At 42.6% G+C, this 19,851-nt stretch overlaps 1 protein-coding gene and 2 pseudogenes across 1 annotated transcript in view; 2 read left to right on the forward strand and 1 right to left on the reverse strand.

Moving 5' to 3' along the window:
• LOC116104562 overlaps positions 1-6,814 on the forward strand; it is a 26,981-nt gene extending 20,167 nt beyond the window's left edge. Inside the window, exon 2 of the mRNA XM_031391085.1 lies at positions 6,031-6,814. Within this exon, the coding sequence (XP_031246945.1) occupies positions 6,031-6,814 (784 nt within the window). The remainder of the gene's footprint in view (positions 1-6,030) is intronic.
• A 7,641-nt stretch (positions 6,815-14,455) lies between these two features.
• Positions 14,456-15,453, forward strand: LOC116104563 (annotated as a pseudogene).
• A 667-nt stretch (positions 15,454-16,120) lies between these two features.
• On the reverse strand, positions 16,121-17,244 carry LOC116104564 (annotated as a pseudogene).
• Positions 17,245-19,851: the final 2,607 nt, after the last annotated feature.

The following is a 19,851-nucleotide window of genomic DNA, read 5'->3' on the forward strand; positions in this document are numbered from 1 at the left end:
ATATTATATATTATATTAATATAGCAGGTTTATATAATATACTATATTTAAATCAGTTAAAAATATACTATATTTATATACTATGTTTATATATTATACTATATTATATATAATATATACTATATCAATATAGCAAATTTATATAATACTACATTTATATAATATAATTCCCAGCTTGAATTAACTACTTAGATGAAATGAAGTGTTACAACCCAATATTTTTGAAAGAAAACCAGGCTGTAGACTGCAAGGAGACCGTGAACCAATGAGCTCCGCCCATCTCCTGATCATTCCACCTCTTATGTACTTTTTGGAGACAAGTTTTCACAAAACATGTAGGTCAGATTAATAACAGGCAATGATCTACTGAGACTTAATGGCTGTTAAAAGGCTCATAGGCCCATTTCCTTTCTAGGACTCAGCATGCTCTTTTCCAGGAATCTAGATTTAAAAAGAAAGCTGAAATATTTTCAATTATCAAGTTTCTAAGCAAACAACAAAACAAGCCAGAAAATGAACACTGGAAACTACCCCCTCTCTTTCACCAGGACTGCTGATGGGTCCCCACTCAGTCTTAGGGACAACCTGTGAATAAGGTGTTCAAAACGCAAAAGGATGTTTTCCCGTGACTATACTCAAACTCTATGGCAGTCCTTGGAACCCACTAAAGGCAAACATCGCTGAAACTCCTCTGTGGCCTGGCCAACACAAAGCACCTGCCTCCAATAGACACACCTACATGAAACTACTTTGCAAAACACAGAGTGCTGTTGACATCTGAGGCTTCCTGGTGTCCTCTGACTAACTCCCCTCACTGCTTAAAGAGAGGGGTTTGGCTGCCAAGTCCCCGGTGACATGGGAGTGCCAATGGCTTTCTTCTCAGTAGCCAACCCTGCCTTTCATTATGGAAAACTTTTAAGTACCTACAACAATAAGTAAACATTTCTGCCTGTACTTGAACCAGACTGTAAGTACAGAATGTACAAGTCTGTGACTAAGACAGTGAGTCAGCCTGTGGAGAGGTTTGCCCAAATATTCCAGTGCCACACTACAGTGGGGCCACTCCATACTAAGTCCTGGCACAGATGAATCAAGGCACCTCTTGTGTTAGCCTGGAAGTCTGGAAGTTTTACAGCTGGCTTGCTGGTTACATCCAGCTGGTCATATGGTATGTTGGAACCTTGTCGGGAGATGTTCATGGAATTACCCAGTGAGAATAGCCCAGCGGGTAGAAAACCGTAGCTAAGGGTGGTTTGAGTTCGGTGCTACGGGGGTGAGTCCCAGTTGTATAGTTTATTGCTCTTAGGACCTTGAACAAGTTAAATCACATCTCCTAGTACATTCTCCTTTCATTTGTGCCAGGGAGATATGTAAAGGGATATCGCAAGGATTAGATTATAAAATGCAAGTACGACCCTCAGCTTTAGCACGGCCACTTTTCATTTTAAAGTCTTCAATAAATCATAAGTGTGTCACCCTGTGAGTCATGACCACGAGTTCCTGTAGCCTTCTCCCACTCCCAGCTCTGCTGAGGGCCTTCTACCCGGACTCTGGTCCCCCTGGGTCCCACTGTGTCTCATGACCTCCTCACTTAGATGCCCTGTTCTAACATTCTGAGTCTGTGGGTGGTGATACTGTGTTGTACAATGAAAGCTACCCTGACGTAGTGGGTGGTGAAGCTGCTTGGGTTTGATACTTCAAACCCCATATGCCAGGGCTTGTGGCGGCAGGATCCAAAACTTTCAAAAAGTTAATTTATGTCTTTCCTAAATCATAGATGTTTATGGGATTTCAAAAAGATGGTTTTTTTTTTAAGACATGCAATAAAATACAGAGAGGGAAATAGAAAACCTTAGTGGTATAATTTTACCAAATCATGTCCCAGGCAACCTTGGGATGGATACAGAGTTACAGGTAAGTTGGGTTATAAATGTCCTATTAGCAATGGGAAAAAGGAACAAGTGATCACTATAGCATCTATGTGTGCCAGCATACATCTTGTATGGCAGGTACTGTTACAAGTGCCTTATCTATATCAATTCACTTGATGGTCACTGTTAGCCCCTCCTCTGTTAACTAGTACTGCTGTTGTTGATGCCTAGATGACCAGGAAAGTGGAATGCCAAAGGGCTACAAAGTACCTCATTCTAGTCACTTGGCAGCACTAAAATCTGAGCCCTGGCCACCTGGGTTCACAGCCCATGCTCTTAAGGATGGAATAACACCGTTTTGATAAACAAGGCTGCACAGATGAATGACAGGCCAGCCATTTCCTAACAGTGAGTCTTTACAAACCATCTTGACAGAACACTCACTCACCACCCAGATATTGGAGTTTTCAAACCAGTTCTTTAAGAAGATAAAAAGCAAAACAAAGAAAGAAAGAACCCGTTGATACAGAGGTATATGGTTTACGAATGACAGCTTTTTTTGTTTGCATACATTAAAAATGAGAAAATTAAGACAATAATAATCACCAGAGGATTCCAACATCACGTCATGAAACAAATGGCCACACACACAAAGAATAGAAAGGATATAATCCGAAAAGTAAAGATGTCATTTCTGAATGAGAATAAATGTGGTCCTGTGAAGTGGATGCTGTTCATATTCTCATTTGGCTCCTGCTGGCCAAGGTCACCTGGAGAATACCAGTGATGCTGGGACTACCACGTGTGGATCAATGACAACCTCCCCTTAAGTTTTCTCTGTGACCTCAGAGTACCTAATCTCTAGTAAGCCACCTGACACCTCATTCTTCTGCTGGATCCCAGCAAGGTTTTAAAATTATTGTCCTAGGAACCAGATGATGTAATCCAGCCATAGGACGATATAAAGAGAGGTACGAGTGGGAGCCCACGAGCTTCCCCTTAATGTTCACAGTGCTCACAAATATCAACACTGCAGTGATTAAGACATCCCAGTGATGCTTCTGAGCTGGTGTTCTTAGTCTGGACAAAGTGGTGACTGCTACCTTTTGAAAGACCGTGGTGTGTGCCTGGGATTGGTGGCACACACCTTCCATCTGGACACCTAGGAGGCAGAAACAAATATAATCTGTGAGTTCAAGGCCAGCCTGGTGTTTATAGAGAGTTCCAGGCTTCCCAGGGATATATGATGAGAGCATTCTCTTGTCTGATCTATGAGTGATTTCTTTTCTCTCCTCTTTTGTGAAGAAATGTATACTTCTTATAAATTTGTGCTAAGTCCATTGGATGCTTTCAGAGTCTGAAGCGAACCACCTCATGTGTTCAGGGTGTTGTGTTTATAATACTTAGAGGCCCTATATTTCCATTAGAATGCAATTATCTTGCTTGGGGGGGGGATCAAGGTCACTGGGTTAATGGAGCTTACCTTTCATTTTTAGTCCATTAATAATAAATCAAATATAATATTTAAAATGAAAACCACATCCTATACATCACTGTGCTTCTGACGCGTCTTCCTTCATAGGCCCTTTGAAGGGTGGCCCTAAACACGGATCTAACAGTTTCCATCCATCAGGTTCCCATGGTGATGGCTTGGTGAGGGAGCCATGGCACATGACTACTAGGCTGATGCCCATCAATACTAAAGCGGTCCAGAACTGACATTTTCAAATCATATTACAGTCTATCTTGCTCCACATCTGGGGAGCCCATCATGGGATGATTCATGTACAGAAAACCTCACACGCTTTATTCAATAAGTATTGACAAACATATCCACTTAAAATCTTCTAAGTCAAATATAGATTCCAACGCACTTCTTTACTTCCAGAACAGCTCAGCAACATTCCCCAGGAATAGCCAGCAGGTGGAACGTCTGACCCAGCCGCTAGCTACCAATAACTATCTCCAAGTAAAGTTCTGCTGCCTCTAGTCACCCTAATGATGGAACAGAATTTCCTGGCAGCTGAATAGCTGAGCAGGGCTCTCAGCCCAAAACAGTCTAATCAATGCTTTCACTTCAGCCTTCCCAGGGGATCAACTAAGCAATCCCTCCATAACCAGCACATAAGGATTTATAAGCCAGAATAAGGATGTGTGGCCTCAATAGCGGCAGAAAACCATTTATCTTCAGTAATAAACAAAAACAAAACAAAAACCCAGCCCACAGTAGCTCCCGTTAGATCAGTGCGATCCTCAAAACTAAGACTGTGCCCCATGAGATTTAGAAGTTGTATTTTTAAATAAAAAGAGGATTACAGTGCATCTCCATGCCTGATATTTAAAATAAAAAAAAACTGTTAAATGCTTCTAATCGCTCTCCCAAATAAGACAAATGAACTCTGCTTTCTGCTAGATGCACAGTGGCTGCCACACACCAGCTCGGCTCACAGTCCTTGCCCGGTCACTGACTTGCAGGAGCCTCTCAGCATGGCCAGGAAACAGGAATTTTAACCTAATGTCACAGACAGCAGTGAACCAGTCACTGGTTTCCTAAGCAACACAGCTTTTATTCTCACTTGACATTTTTAAAAATTAGGATTGTTACTAAATTAGTAAATAGTGAACACATAGTAATTGTTTATTTAAAGGACATATGTTTGCCACAAACAGGAAGTCATTATTTTTATATAATCATCATCAACGACAGTCACTGTTGCCAATTCCATTTTCTTCTGTTAGTAGATTAGTATGTGGTCTAACTAGCAGATTTCATTTAGTCCTAGAGAACTTCTTGTGGGTGGTGACAGTGTGTTGCCCAATTAAGGCTATACTGTCTGTCAGCACACAGCATGAAGAGGTAACATTATTTATCCTGAAATTTCATAGTATTCATTCTTAATGCATTTTTGGCTTGAAGATAAGTCCAGCCTGATTGATATCAAATCTCACCTCAACTGACATTTCTTTTGTTGTTGTTTTAAGATTATTTACTTATTAATTTGTTTATCTACCTATCTTTATTGAAAATAATTTTTTTCATACAATATCTTCAGATTATGATTTTCCCTCCCCCAACTATTCCCAGTCTCCTCACTTTCCCCCACACCCAAATACATACCAAATCTTTCTGACTCTCATTAGAATACAAACAGGCATCTAAACTTAGTAGTAATAATAATAGTTGAAATATGAAAACAAGCCAGAAATAGACAAAACAAGCAAACAGAATAAGAAATAGCCAAAAAAAAAGCACAACAAACATGTATTGGCACACACAGAAAACTCACAAAAGCAAAATTGGAAACCAAGTACTGTGAGGCAAAAAACACTGAGTTCATCGTATGTCGGTCATCTACTGCTGGACATGGCCTGCCCTTAAGTGTGAGACTCCTTTGGAGAACACTCAGTTCTTCTTTGTGACACTTACCTTGTGGAGACAGCCTCTGTTAAGGGATGGGGTTTACATCTGTTTCCTCTCTCAGCACTAGGACCCCATCCATCCCAGACCCCTTGTGATGGTTTGTGTATGCTTGGCTCAGGGACTGGCACTTTAGGAGGTGTGGCCTTTTGGAGGAATTGTGTCACTGTGGGCATGGGCTTTAAGACCCTCATCCTAGCTGCCTGGAAATGAGTCTTCCCCTAGTGGCCCTCAGAACAAGAGGTGGAACTCTCAGCTCCTCCAGTCCCATGCCAGCCTGGATGCTGCCATGCTCCCACCTTGATGATAATGGACTGAACCTCTGAACCTCTGAACCTGTAAGCCAGCCCCAGTTATATGTCATCCTTATAAGAGTTGCCTTGGTCGTGGTTTCTGTTCACAGCAGTAAAACCCTAAGACACCCTGTAGGCTCTGTGCATGCTGCCACATGTGAGCTCACATGTTGCATCAGTCCTGCTGTGAAGTAGAACCTTAAGGGCTCTTTGAAAAGTTGGGAGGATTCTGATGGAAGTGGAGGAGAGGCAGAGGGAGAATGGAAGTCTCCTTGGGATGGCAGGATGCTCAAAGCCAACAAAGGCAATCAGAGGTAGAAAATAAAACAAAACAACAGCAACAAGGAAACAGCAACATCAACATCAGTTAGCCAGGTTCCTAACCAATGCTCTCCATCCAAAATAATTGACTGCTAATGAAGTAGAGAGAAATCTGTTGCTTTGGAAGGCTATTTCAGAAAGAGAATGGAGATCAAGAGGATACCAGACAAAGGCAAAGAGAAGATGGAAAACTTTCCTGTGAAAAAGGAAGAATGAAATCCTTCTGGAGAAGGCACAGGTCTGAGAAGAAAACATCTTCTAAAAATTCCAACACCACGAATCAGATGAAGAATATGAATAAATTAGAAGAACTGAAATTTGATATCAGGAAGATCAGTTATGAGAGGGATGAACTGTGTCGAATCCTGAATCTTTACATATATAACAATTTGAACTACAGTATGAATGTTGAATTCACCATCATTAAATCACGACATGAGAGGACAATGTTGGATATAAAGAAAGTGACCCAGTCAGTACATGATGCCAGAGAGAAGTACAAGGAGCTGATAGAAGATAATTATTCCTACAGCATCAGGTACAACCACCTCCTGCAGCAATTAGCTGAATTAAATGAAAACATATGGATACTGATGAATGAGAACAGAATGCTGATGGTGGAGCAGGCTGAATTGCAAGCATCCTATGAGGAAGAAAAGAGGTTCTGTGAGGAGGCAAGCAAGAACATTAATGTCCCAAGAGACAAGCAGCAGCAGTGTGAAACACTCCTGCAGAAACTGGAACATGGAATACACCAGAATATGATCTCCCTTGTAGAGAACTGCTGTAGGAAGATCACTGAGTGTGCCCAGCAAATACACCACTGTTGCCTCTCTTTCCTAATACTCATGCCTATCATGGGCTGCATTTTCTTCATTTCCTTTGGTTTCCTAGGTGTGAATACACCTTAATTCCATCTAGCCTCTGGCCCAGGAAGAGTGCACATTTAGAGGGATTCAGAGAAATTCTGAGATACATTAAGAGCTCTGGGAAATATTTCCTTGTCCTGATGAATCATCAGGAATAATTACATGAAGATCTGTCAAGAAAATTGCAAAGATTTTGAGCCAAAACTATAACATGTGTTCTGTTTATTTGGGAGGACTTATCATTCAAAAACAAACTCCAAAAGGAGATATGCATAAATTTCCCTTGTAAAGATTTTTTACATCACCAATTACTTTTCAAGTATGATGCAAAGGAAAGCCACAGGCTGTGAGTCTGTGCTGCAAAAAGAGCAGCCAAAGAATGCTGCTTACCACAATTCTTGTGTTTAGATTTCGGTTTGAGTTTTGATCAATTTTGTTATCTGGTTCTCCTTGTTTTCATTTGAAGTTGTGTTATCTATTTGTTACATATAAATTTATTCACTTGGTTTTTGTTATAATTGATTTGATATTTTGATTAGGATATACACTGTGCATATTGAGAGTTTTCTGTTAGTTTTGTATAAATTGGATGTATTTTTTTGGACTTAAACATTGATGTTCAACTCTTTACTTTTAAGAACCTTCTTTATTCAGGTGTAGTGTCACCATTTTGAAATCTCACAGCTATGAGGCACAAGTTGATTTATGCATTCTTCAACAGACTTGGGCTCCATAATTACTTCCCAGCGAGACTGAGTTTCAAAGTCAATTGTACATTCACTGTGGACAGTATGTCCAACTTTGTGGATATCAGCTTCACGTTGGAAAAATTACCCATGCTATATACTCATTGTTAAATATTTACCTACTGCTAAAATATTGTGGATGATAGTGTTGAATGAATGAATGGGAAATACACCAGTATTTCTGTAATATCTCATTAAATAAAAACATAGCCTTAAGAAATATCAAAGCTGTCAAAAAAAAAAAAGAAAAGTTGGTTGGATGGTGTTTTGCTGGGGCAAACACATGAAGAAACGTTTAGCTGATGTAGTCACGGTGAAAAGCTAAGGCAGATTTGTGAAGGAATGTTTGGCTGAAGCAGACACAGGTGAAAGGATGCTCTGCTAAAGCAAGCATGTGAAAGAATATGTGATGGAGGATTCTTCACTGACAACGTATGTATTGGTCCACCTTACATTGTGTAGTTGAGCTGCATTTGTCGGGACTCCATAGACAGAAACACACCAAAAACCTTCTGGTGGTGTGCTGTGGCTTCTTGCCACTTCTGTGGACTCAGGCTGATTGGCAGAGGCACATCAGCTGAGACAGATGCACCTACTGAGGAGGACATGGGACAGAGGCTGAGCTTGGCTTGCTTATAGAGCTGCCTATACAATGCTTGTTGGTCTCAAGCTGATCTTCACTTTGCTGAGAAAGGCACAGCTGAGAACTTCTCCTGGCATCTCTCCCAGTCCCTCCTTCAGACTCGTGTAGAGGCTGAGGCCTAGCTGTTCCTACTAGGTCATGCCACTGCTGGTGCTGGCTAGACTCTACTGGACTGGGCCGCTAGTGTATCCTTGAAGTGTTTGAGAGTGGATTGAGCTGCCGCTGATGACCTGTGAGCTGAACTGCCGATTTCCAGACAACACAGATGAGAGTTGCTCCAAAACACCATTTCTAAATAGGTCCAATTCCCTCGTATCCTTCCTTTTCCACTACCTCTGGTGGGTGATGGGTTACAGGGGAGGTTAAAGCGTTTAAGAACCATCATTAAAAGTAGACCCTGAAACACTTAAAACTACACCGCTGAGTTAGAAGGCCTTATTTTCTGGGTGTCTTCCAGCCCCTCTGCCTCTTACAATCTTTTCTTCTCCTCCTCTTCTGCAGAGTTGACAGGGTGAAGGGATTTGATGGAGACATCCCATTTAGGACTGAGGGTTCCAAGGGCTCTCACTGTCTGTACATTGTCCAGTTGTGGATCTCTGTATTTGTTTCCATCTCCTTGCTATGTTCCTTTAGCCGATCAGTAGTATTTCACTTTCCCCTAAGTTTGTGGTCTAGCTAATCTCAGGTTCTTGGCCACCTGGCAGTGTCAGGCATGGGTTCTATCCCATGGAGTGGCCCTTAACTACAACCAGATAATAGTTGGTTACTCCCACAGCTTTTATGCTACTGTTGTACTAGTACATCTTGCAGGCAGCTCACCACTGTAGATCACAGGGTTTGTAGCTGGGTTGGTGTTTACCAACCCAGTGTGCAGAATACCTTCCAGACCACGAAGAGTAGTCAGTAGGAGTGATGGTTCTAGGTGGGCACTAGCTCAGTTTCTCCTTGTTCAGTGAGTTGCGTAGGTGTTGTCTTCAACAATAGAGCTTTAGTATGAGTTTGTGGAGGACAATCAGTAGCCTTGGCAACAGCCTGGGTTGTTTGAGAGTATCCATGGGGCCAATGACTTGTTTAAATGTAACACATCCCTGGAATTGGAGGTTTCATTTGGTGGCAACAGATGTCTAATTGGGGTTAGTCTCCCCGTTATTTATATTTATTTCATACGTATATATACTTTTTTCAGAAGATTCTACTGTATTTCAAAACCAAGCTCAGCAAACACTTCCCCCCACTTTCCCAAGTAAGGACATCTGGATTCAAGGATCTCCAAATTCAATCTGGGCTTGGCTCAAAATAGAAATCAGTTGAAGCTTGAAGACAAGCTACTTTCTTAGCCTAAAATTTATCCAAGACCAAAAATAAAAAATCCCTTGGAAGTATAGAGTTTCTCTAAAGAATCAAAAAGAGGTCCTACCATATCCACTGCATCATGTCTATTTAAAAAAATAAAAATTATAAGGAGGGGTGATAGAAATGACCTACCAATTAAGAGTGCTTGTTGCACTTCCAGGGGACCCAAGTTCAGTTCCTAGCACCTACACCCGGCAGTACACTACTACCATCTGTAACTTCTGCTCCAGAAGAACTGGCACCCTCTTTGGCTTCCCAGGGTACCCACACGTGGGTGCACATGTGCACACACATATACACATGCATACGCATGGATGCACACAGACACATAAATAAAAATAAACCTTTTAAAAATGATAAGAGACTGAGAAAATGAGACAATGCTTCCCCCTATAAGCCACTTTCAAACCCATTTAAGATATCAAAAAGAGTTGACATTTTTGTTCATGCTTATATTACTAGGTTGATCTTTAAATGTCCTTCAAGGACCAAGTAGCATTCAAGTGGAATATATCCTTGTCTTACAACTATGCTTTCAACTTCTAACCTGGAGAGAAGAAATTCAAAAGCATTTCTCTTGAAAGAAAGAGACTCGTAAAAGTCACCGGTGATGGATGAAAATTCAAACCTGTCTTTTTTTTTTTTTTTTTTTTTTTTATGTAAAGAAATCCACTTTTGCTCAGAAGCGGTTAACAGTGTTCTGTGCAGATCCCATGGGCAGGGCAGCAGACACCTGACTCTGTGCTGGAGTGTCAGGGTATGGAATGGCGCAGGCTCCAAGTCCTTGTCAGTATGCACAGAAGGAGGTGTTACACAAGAAGAGAAATGTCTTTCTATGTGAGCCTTGTTATTTCACAAATGCAGGCAAGAAACCTGCATTTAAACCACTACTTCTCCATTTGCTTAAGGCAAAGTCTTTGGATAAATATGCTGCTGGCATGTGTGTGTTTGTACTGTGTATGTATGCAGTATGTATGTGTATATGTATGTATGTGAATATCTTTAGAGACAGCTTTCTAAGTCTGCCACTTCTGTTTGGAGATATTTAGGCAGAGGATGCTGGTTGGTCCATTTGTGGTTTATGACCACAGCATATCTCTGACCATAGAACATGCAAGTTTTAAGAGATAGAAAAAGTCATCTGGCACATTCAATCAGAACTATAACATTCCTTTCCACCCTGAAAGCTCTGATTAAGTAGCTAAGATTGAATCAGGATTTTTTTTTTTTTTTTAGGATGCTCCAGATCCTTTTGATGAGACTATCTTTGAGAAACACCACTTTGGGTGGTTGAAAATCGGTTATCTCTGATTTTATTTTTCTCATTTAAGTTTTATTTCTGTTGAAGCCTGGAACAAAACATGTGTTCTACTGGAGGGCAAGGTTACCTGCAAAATTTCAGAGTCTCAGTAACTATGTTACCCAGAATATTCCTCTTCTTTTTCTTTTTCTTTTTCTTTTTCTTTTTTGATAATATTTGCTTTATCTTTTTTTATGTTTGTAGAACATGATTTTAATATTTTCAACTGTTAATATTCAACAAGCAGAATAGTTATTTTAATATACATTTTGTTGTTATGTCTCCCTTTTCATTTCTGATTTTATGAATTTGGATACTGTCTCTGTGCCCTATAGTTAGCCTGGCTAAAGGTTTATCTATCTTGTTGATTTTCTCAAAGAACCAAGCTCCTGGTTTTGTTGATTCTTTGTATAGCTCTTTTTGTTTCTACTTGGTTGATTTATTCCTTTCCAAAAAAAAAAGAGCTGCAATTATAATTTCCATATCCTCAGGTAACTACATAGCGTCCAGAGAATGAGTGAGACCAGGAGCATCAACAGAACATGGGGCAGATACAACCATTCCTGCACCACCCGTGAATGCTGGCTCTCCATCTGTGTGACCTAGTGAAATGACCGCTGGGAAGACAACCTCCATGTGGAAGTCTCCATTTGTAAAGTGGGAATGAAACTGCATTTACAAACATTACTGGCATGGTGGAAGGTCGGATCTGAAACATCTGACAATGGCTCGTGTTCTTGAAACAAATATAAGGAGTTAGGAGTATATTTTCAATCCCAATTCGATACAGCTGACACTGGGAAGGAAAGTTAGCAGCAGGCAAACTCCATCAAAATAACTGCAGAAGCGAAGAAATTAAGTCCAGCCCTGCTCCATGCTTCTAAAGGAGAAACCAAGAACTGTGTCAGCCACGGGAGGAGTGGGTGTGCGACCAGAACATGCATAAGAATGATCTCATTGGTTCCGTGTCCCACGAGGCCAAGGGGAGGGTCGGAGCATGTACAGTGGGGTAGTCTCCTGAGCTCAGAAGTCCGTTGCTTTGATAGCAACCAGTAAACAAGGGTGCTTACTGGAAGGAGCCCAGCCACAGTGAAAACATCACAATGCACTGTCATCTCTGGATTATCGGGTGCACTTGGGCCAGGTGAAAGAACGGCCAATGCCCTGGGACTTTTGGTACATATAGCAAAAAGTATAGGCGCACAGGAGACCCATAGGAGACACAAGAGTGTACCTAGGTCTCCTATGGATGAAAATGGCATGGCATAATAATGTAAAGGAATGGGCTGAATGAATAGGATCAAGCTACATGGCTCATTTCAACGGAGAACATATAAGATCAAAAAGCTACAGTGTCATTTTCACTGACTTTGCCCAGGAGAATCCTAGGAATAAAATATGAAGAGCTGGCTTCTCAGTGTTAAGTTTTAACAGTGTTACTATATACACAGAGGGTTAGGTGTCATTGTAGCATTTTTAGCCAGTTTATTTTAGTCGGTTCTCCTCCCACCTCCCCCTTCCTCTCTCCACCCCACCTTGAGCTCTCCCCAACCAATCTCCTTTCCAGTATCATATTAATATGTCCCTTTGCCCCAACCCATCAACACCTCTACTTTATTCTTTTACCATTTCTTTGTCTTATTTCTAATTTCTAAGCTTTACCCACATTTACACATATATACACATGTATCAAACCAGCACCTGTACTTGAGAGAGAACAAGCAGTTTCTGTCTTTTAGTTTGAGTCATCCCACTTCATATAGCATTTCCCAGATCCATCTATTTTTCTGAAATTTTCATAAACTGTTTTTCTTCACAGCTGAGTAAAATTCTGTTTTGTATATGTACTGAGTTTTCCTGATGCACTTGCCAGTGCACGGATGGACATCTACACTGACTGCACTTCCTTGTTACTGCGAATATAGAAGCCATAAACAAGACTTTTTTTTTTTTTTTTTTTTTTTTTTTTTTTTTTTTTTTTTTTTTTTTTTTTTTTTTTTTTTTTGGTTTGGTTTTTCGAGACAGGGTTTCTCTGTGTAGCCCTGGCTGTCCTGGAACTCACTCTGTAGACCAAGCTCGTCTCAAACTCAGAAATCCTCCTGCCTCTACTTCCCAAGTGCTAGGATTAAAAGCATGTGCCACCACTGCCCATCTGATAAACAAGACTTTTTATGCAAGTATTTTGTGGTAAGATGCAGAGCCCTTTGAGGATCTCTAGGTATCAAATTTAAACTCCACGGGATTGAACATAAATATCTTCAAGTTGTAGAAGTAGCTGCTGCCTTAGAGAATGATCCTCAATGTTTGGTTTTATGAACTAAAAAGGAGGAAACAGACCCACTGTGGAATCAGGTGAACACGGCCAAGAATGAGGGACTGTGAAAAAGTAGAGTGTGTGTCAAGCTGGACTACAGAGGAAGGCCTAATCCCTGGGTAGCAGGACTCCATGGAAGAGTCTGGGTTTCTGGATTCAGTTCGCCTAAAAGCATCCTACAGAAGACAGGAGGATTATTCTGCATCCTGTTGTCTCTCCTTCACATTGTGAAAGTGTGGAAGAGGGCCAGTCACTCTCAGCCAGGTTTTGAAGTGCATCACTTGGGAGCCAGATGCCCATTAATGCTAATTGGATCAGTGGCCTCCCCTACCTCTCACCAACACAAGGATGGCAGAGCTGCCCCTTCCCTCTGCAGCATTAAAATTTAAGACTCCATCATCTATACAATAAGCCATAAAATATTCACACGGACCGTGCCCCACTTTACATTGCAACTCCTGAATCTTCTTCAGCATCCTACTTAGCAATGTGAAAAGCACCAATACTCAGTGTATTGCTCAGATTTAAACATTTGCTATATGCTCTGGCACATTTGAAGCACCTGTGAATGGAATTTCCTTATTTTTTTCCTATTGAACCTCTATATTCAGGTATTCCAATATATCTGTTAGAAAGAAATTATTTTTCAGAATATAAAAATTTAATACCTTCATTTCAGAAATTAAATACCTTCATAATTATACATATGTCTATATAGATAAGGTTATAATGTACTCTAAGAGCCTATGAACACCATTAATTATTTATTAGTGTATTGATTTATTTTCAGTTTTTCATCTCAACTTAAGAGGGTAAATTTGAGGGAACATTGATGTCAGTCTTCATTGAATGAAATGTTGCTTAAGGAAAACAATTCCCCACTGAAATTTATAAATACCTATAATTTTTTTTAAGTGAGGCAACACTATTAAACTTTTTCTAAGGATGAATCACACACAAAAAGGAATCTGAGACAATTTCTGGCTTGTACAGGACAGAAAGAAAGGTTTTATTATAGGTAGTAGGTAGATTTCAGAACATTTGAAAAGGCTTGAGAACTTTTTCTACTTCCAACTTCCAGTAACAAGTCTAGAAACACATGGTCCATCGAGGAAGCAGAAACCCACACAGCTGAGCAAAAGGTCATGTGGCCATTCCATTGCCCAGGTCTGTGCCAGGAACACCAATGCTCACACTCCTCTTACGGTCTAAAAGAAAGAACAGCCAGGAAATGTCATCCTTCAGTTCTAGTCTACGTTGAGGGGGTAGGCTTATGATATGAAGAACAAAAATGCCAGTGGGTGCTCAGGCTGAACTGTCAATGGCAATGCGGCCTCTAACCATGAAGTTTGAGGTACTTTGCCTAAGATATTTTGCATGTTTTCCTTGCTGGTTACAAATGTATAGCTTGTACCAGTACTTACAACCTTTTTATTTTATTTTTTTTTTGTATTTTTAAATTTTGTTTGTTTGGGTTTTTGTAATTATATTTATATACAGAAATCTTAACAGTATACATTTGTCCAAGTTTAGTGGTGAATTCTTTAGCCTTTGTCTTTCCCAGTCACAGATTTAGGACCCAGGACACTGCATCCTGTGAAAGTTAGAATAGGCTTGGCCAGACCCAAGACCAGGATGCCGAGGCTGGGAGACTAAGAGCATGAAGACTGTATTTTGTAGAGAAGGCCTGAGATGCCCGTGTGGGAGGGCTGCTGGCGGGCATATTAGGTGTGACTGGACACCATGAGGCACTGGCACACTTGCAGAAACTGACTGAAGCTGCTGGAAAACGTAGCTATGTGTTAGCCCTGGAGAAGCCCACACCCGCCAAGCTTGTCAACTTCCCCGAGATGGACGTCTTTGCCCTGTTAGCCTGTCCTCTGGGAGCACTAGCCCCACAAGCCTTCAGGTGGCTTCACCATGTGAATTGGAGGCTGCCTGCAACCCTGCCTGGCCCCCTCCAGGCCTGGCTCCCCACCTCACACATTGTGCAGGGCTGTTGCCTGGTTCTCCCTTCCATGTGCCGCTCCCACCACCTGAGTCAGAGTTGTGGGACACCCCAGATGTGTCATTTCTGGGGAGCTCCGACCACCACCTCCTTGGAAGTCATCAGACGATGCTAGATGTTCTCTAACTCCAAGGCCCCAGCTGGAACCGGCTGAGAGGAACCCTGCAGCTTCATTCCTTAGTTCCCGGAGCTGGCAGGGGCTGGAGCCCTGTTTGGGCCAGACACCAGTGAAAGAAGCTGTCAGAGGAAGACGAGGTATCGCCTTTGCCCATGAGGAAGATGGAAGCAGCTGCTATCTTGTGAGGCCAGAGTCGTAGAGTGAGAAGTCTGCCCGGACCTGTTCTCCCTCAACCAACTTCTCATCCTCTCTCAGGGATACTTGATGCCTAGACAGAGGGAGTGTAGGTAGCTCCTCCCTGAGGAGCTGTCTGGCCTGTAGCCTGTGCTGCACTAGCTCAGTACATCAGTGCAGTAAGTGCCTGTTTGACTGGTGGGGCCGGGGGAGGGGCGCAGGGAGGGCGCGTCCCAGGGCTGATCCCAGTTCCTGGTATGCAGGTTCTTCTGTCCTTGGTCAGGGCCAGGAATGGGATGGTCCAGGCCAGGGTTCTTCCACCTCAGCATTGTTGACAGTTCAGGCAGAGGAATTTCTTACTGCAGAGGCTGTTCTTTATAGAGAAGGATGTTTAGGTTCAGCTGACAGAAGCGCCTCCCTTCCTCCCCCGATGAGCTAGGATAACCCAGATTGTTTCCAGATGCTGACAGATGTCATGTAATTGCTCCTAATTGAGAACCACTGCTGGTCTAGACCTGTACTGTCCAAGACTATTCATAGGACACATGGCTTTTGCCATTTAAAGTGGATGAAAAACTGTTTCTCAGTTACACTAATTACATTTCAAGCACTCCTGGGGCTGCTTGTGGGACTTTAGAGGACACTTCCACCATGGCACAAAGTTCTATTGGACAGTGCTGGGCTACTTTGACTCAAACTTGTTTCTTGGGGACAACAAAGAATCTGAAAAAAATGGAATATTTTTTCTCCTGTTTGTCTTTATGCACACACACATACACACACACACACACGCACACAAAACACTAACAACAAAACAAAAAAGAATATGTTTGGTCCATGGGAAGTAGTATTATTAGGAGGTGTGGCCTTGTTGGAAGAAGTGTGTTGCTGTGGGGGTGGACTTTGAGAGCCTCTTTCCTGGCTGCCTTTGAATCAAGATGTAGAACTCTCTGCTCCTCCAGCACCATGTGTCTGTCTGCTACCATGCTTCCCATCATGATGATAACAGACTGAATCTCTGAAACTGTAAGCCAGTCCCAATTAAACATTTTCCTTTATAAGAGATGCCTTGGTCATGGTGCTTTTTCTCAGCAATGGAAAGCTAACTAACACACCTCCCCAGTGGTGGCACATCTCATCATATTTGGCGTGGTGATTGGTCCTAATAGCTTCCACCAACTTATCCAGAGCTCCCTTGTCTTGTGAGTTAACCTGTGTAAAGGGAACAGTGGTGCACAGTGATGTATGTCTTCCTATGGACCAGGTGCTCCAGTCTGGGCTTTCCCTTGTTGATACAGTAGGGGCCCCCGTCTTTCGACTTGAAAACCACCAGCTCAATGGGGTCTACATCATGGGCAGTCACCACCAGCAAAGCCCTCTTGTTCTCTACCAAAGTGGTGACTGCTCAGAAGACAGGCAATCTCTTAGCTGGGGCGTCCCCTTTGCCAACAGCTTTCTTCTCACCACCAGCCAGAAGCCTTTGCTTCTTCTCCTGCTTTGTCTCTGGTCTGTATCTGTGGGCAAACTTAAGCCTCTGAGTAGCCATTTGCCTGTCCAGGGCCTGGGAGAACTGGTTAATGGCAGGAGGTACTTTGAGCCGCTTATAGAGGATGCCCCTTTGCCGCTGCAGCCTGATGTAAGTGGGGCCATTTGACAAAGTGTGTGAGATCTCTTTTGAGCTGGATGTCCTGTCCAATGCCAAAGTTCTTGGGCTTTTTCTCAGACAAAGGATTGACCACCTTTTTGGCCTCCTGTTTCTTCACAACGGTGGGGGCAGGGCCACCTTCTTCCCCTTGGCCTTCTTTCCTTTGGGCATCTTGCTCAGCTGGAGAAGAGAGCCGCTCAGCCAGTTTAAAGGCAGTATTTCTACTTCGCTTACATGATCTTCATGTTATTTTCCATTCTACTTCCCTTCAGGTCTGAAAAGCTCACCATTAAATTACTGACTTTACAGCCCAAATTTTGTTTGGTCAGTATTAAATGTGTAGCCTGTCTTTTGTGCCTTTTGTTTGGGGTTGGTAGTTTTGCTTTGCTTTTGTTGTTGTTGTTGTTGTTGTCATTTGCTTCCTTTTGAGATGGAATCATACAGGGTAGCTAGCTCAGGCTGTCCTCAAGCATATTGTGTGATGCAGGCGGGCCTAGAACTCATGGTGATCCTTCTGCCTCAGCCTCTCATGCACTGGATCACATGCTTATAACACAACACCTAGTTCCTAACATGCCTTTCGTGTCTACTAATAGAGTTCCATTTAACTCTATTTTCCATCTGTAACTTCTCTTTACAGGGAACTGCCAGGACCAGGGGAATATTTTGTGTCATTTGCTCTTGATACACCACAGTCTGGTAAAGTTGGAGCTGTGTTTCATCTGGCAAACTGTAACGATGGCTTGTCCCTCGTTAGGCAGAGTTGGATGGAGAAGGAGGAAAAGGAGGAGGAGGAGAGGAGAAGAAGAAGAGGAAGAGGAGGAAGAGGGAAGGGGAGGAAGAAGAGGAGGGAAGGGAGAGGAGGAGGAAGCAAGCAAGCAAACAAACAAACAAATAAAAGCTTAGAAATTGACAGAGGAACATCATGGAACTCATTCTGATAACCAAAATAAGAACAGCTTTTAGGAGTTCCCCAAATGCTAGCTTTCTTAGCATGATGGATGCTGGGAAGTACAATACTCTCTTTGCCGAATCTTGAGAATGTGGCATGATCCTAAGAAAGCAAAAATCCCCCTGTGGAAAGGAAGGAGATGTCACATACAGCAAGAACACGGTCCTGCCAGCATCCATGAGCTTCTGCAGTGCCAGGTGGCCAACCTCAGTGAGGAAGCTGGTAAACAGCCATTCCTAACCTAGCTTGCCCGACAGATGTGGATTTATTTACCCATTAATGAGACAAAATACTCAAAAAAGCAATTTAAGGGAAGGAGGCTTTCTTAGCTCACAGTGTGAGGACACAGTCCATCATGGTGGGAAAGTAAAGATGGCCAGAGCTTAAAGCAGCTGGTCATGTAGCATTTACGGTCGGGAAGCAGAGAGATGACCACTGGTACCCTGCTTGCTGTTTAACTTCTTTAGCCCAGAGCTCCAACCTACAGACTTGCCCTGTGCACAGTTCAGGAAGGGCTTCTCGTTTCAATGGACTTCACTTGGATAATACCTCACGTGGGTGTGCCCAGAGCGTTGTCTTCAAGGTGGTTCTAGATCTCGTTGAGTTGACAATCGGCATTGACTGCCATGCATACCCAGCAAACAGGATAAACCAAATGCCAGGAAATGAAATCTGCTGGGGCCAGGGGTCATTTCATGGAGGGCTAGGGATGAGAAGTTCAAATATGTTTTCTCTTTTCTTTAAAGCACTACGTTCTGATAGGCATTAATATTGCATCCATCTGCTATTTTTGAGAATGAACTGTGATGCAGCTACTAAATCTTTAAAATGTTTGCATTTTTAAAAGTCTAAAAGGACAGCTCGGAACCTTTAACTTTTACCATGGACAAAGATTAACTCCACCTTCAGGCATCAGCAAGAGGGTCAGTTAGAAACTCCTGGCTCTCCCACCTACCTCTCAGCAAAATAAATAGAGAATACTCAGAAAAGAAGCAGAAATCCTAGTGAACACAGAACCCCAGGGCTGCTACATGTGGAACATAAACAAAAGCCTTGCTCTGGTACCATATCCTCCAGGTGGGATGAGCTCAGGAACAGGATGGGAAAATGGTAAGCAAGTGGACTCTGGAATACCCCATCACCACTAGATTTCTTAGCCTTAGATATGGAAGGTTCTAGAAAGCCTCACAGGCTCTGAGCCCAGGTGAGGGGGCTCTCCAGAGTCTACATGTTGACCTCAATCCAGAAAATGAGAGCATGCTGTTCTCTGCCTGTGATGTTGCTGCTCTAAGCCATGAGGACCACAATAGTGGCTAGACTGAAGATTGCTCCAGGGGCCAGTACCCATGGCATGACCCCATCTCTGAGCTTCGGCCACAGCTTCACCATGTCCACTCAGCACCACATCATCCCTGAGAACAGCTGTTTCTGTCGCCTGGGCCTTTAGGCCAAGTTGATGTAAAGCCACTTCACCCCTAACACATTCCAGCCTCTACTGTAGCCTTTTGTTAGGGGCAACCTGATGGGGTACCCTGGGCCCAGGAACCCAGAGTTTTAATTATCCACTGGAGTAGTCATTCCCTGAAACCATAGCTAAGACAGTACTTCATGTGTTGGGGACCTTATGTGTTGTTCATCCCCCACCCCCCAGACACAGGGGCATGAACACCTCCTTCTGAAAGGACCAACCCTCCAGTACACTAGAGCAACTCCACCTCCCAGCACTACCATTGCCCTGGTACCACCTTGTCCTAGGAATCCCAAGGTTTTACTGAGTCAAACTGATGCTCTTTCTAGGCCTAAACAGACAAGGTCCCTCCAATCCA

Source organism: Mastomys coucha, unplaced genomic scaffold (genome assembly GCF_008632895.1).
Source record: "Mastomys coucha isolate ucsf_1 unplaced genomic scaffold, UCSF_Mcou_1 pScaffold22, whole genome shotgun sequence".
Classification (NCBI taxonomy): Eukaryota; Metazoa; Chordata; class Mammalia; order Rodentia; family Muridae; genus Mastomys; species Mastomys coucha.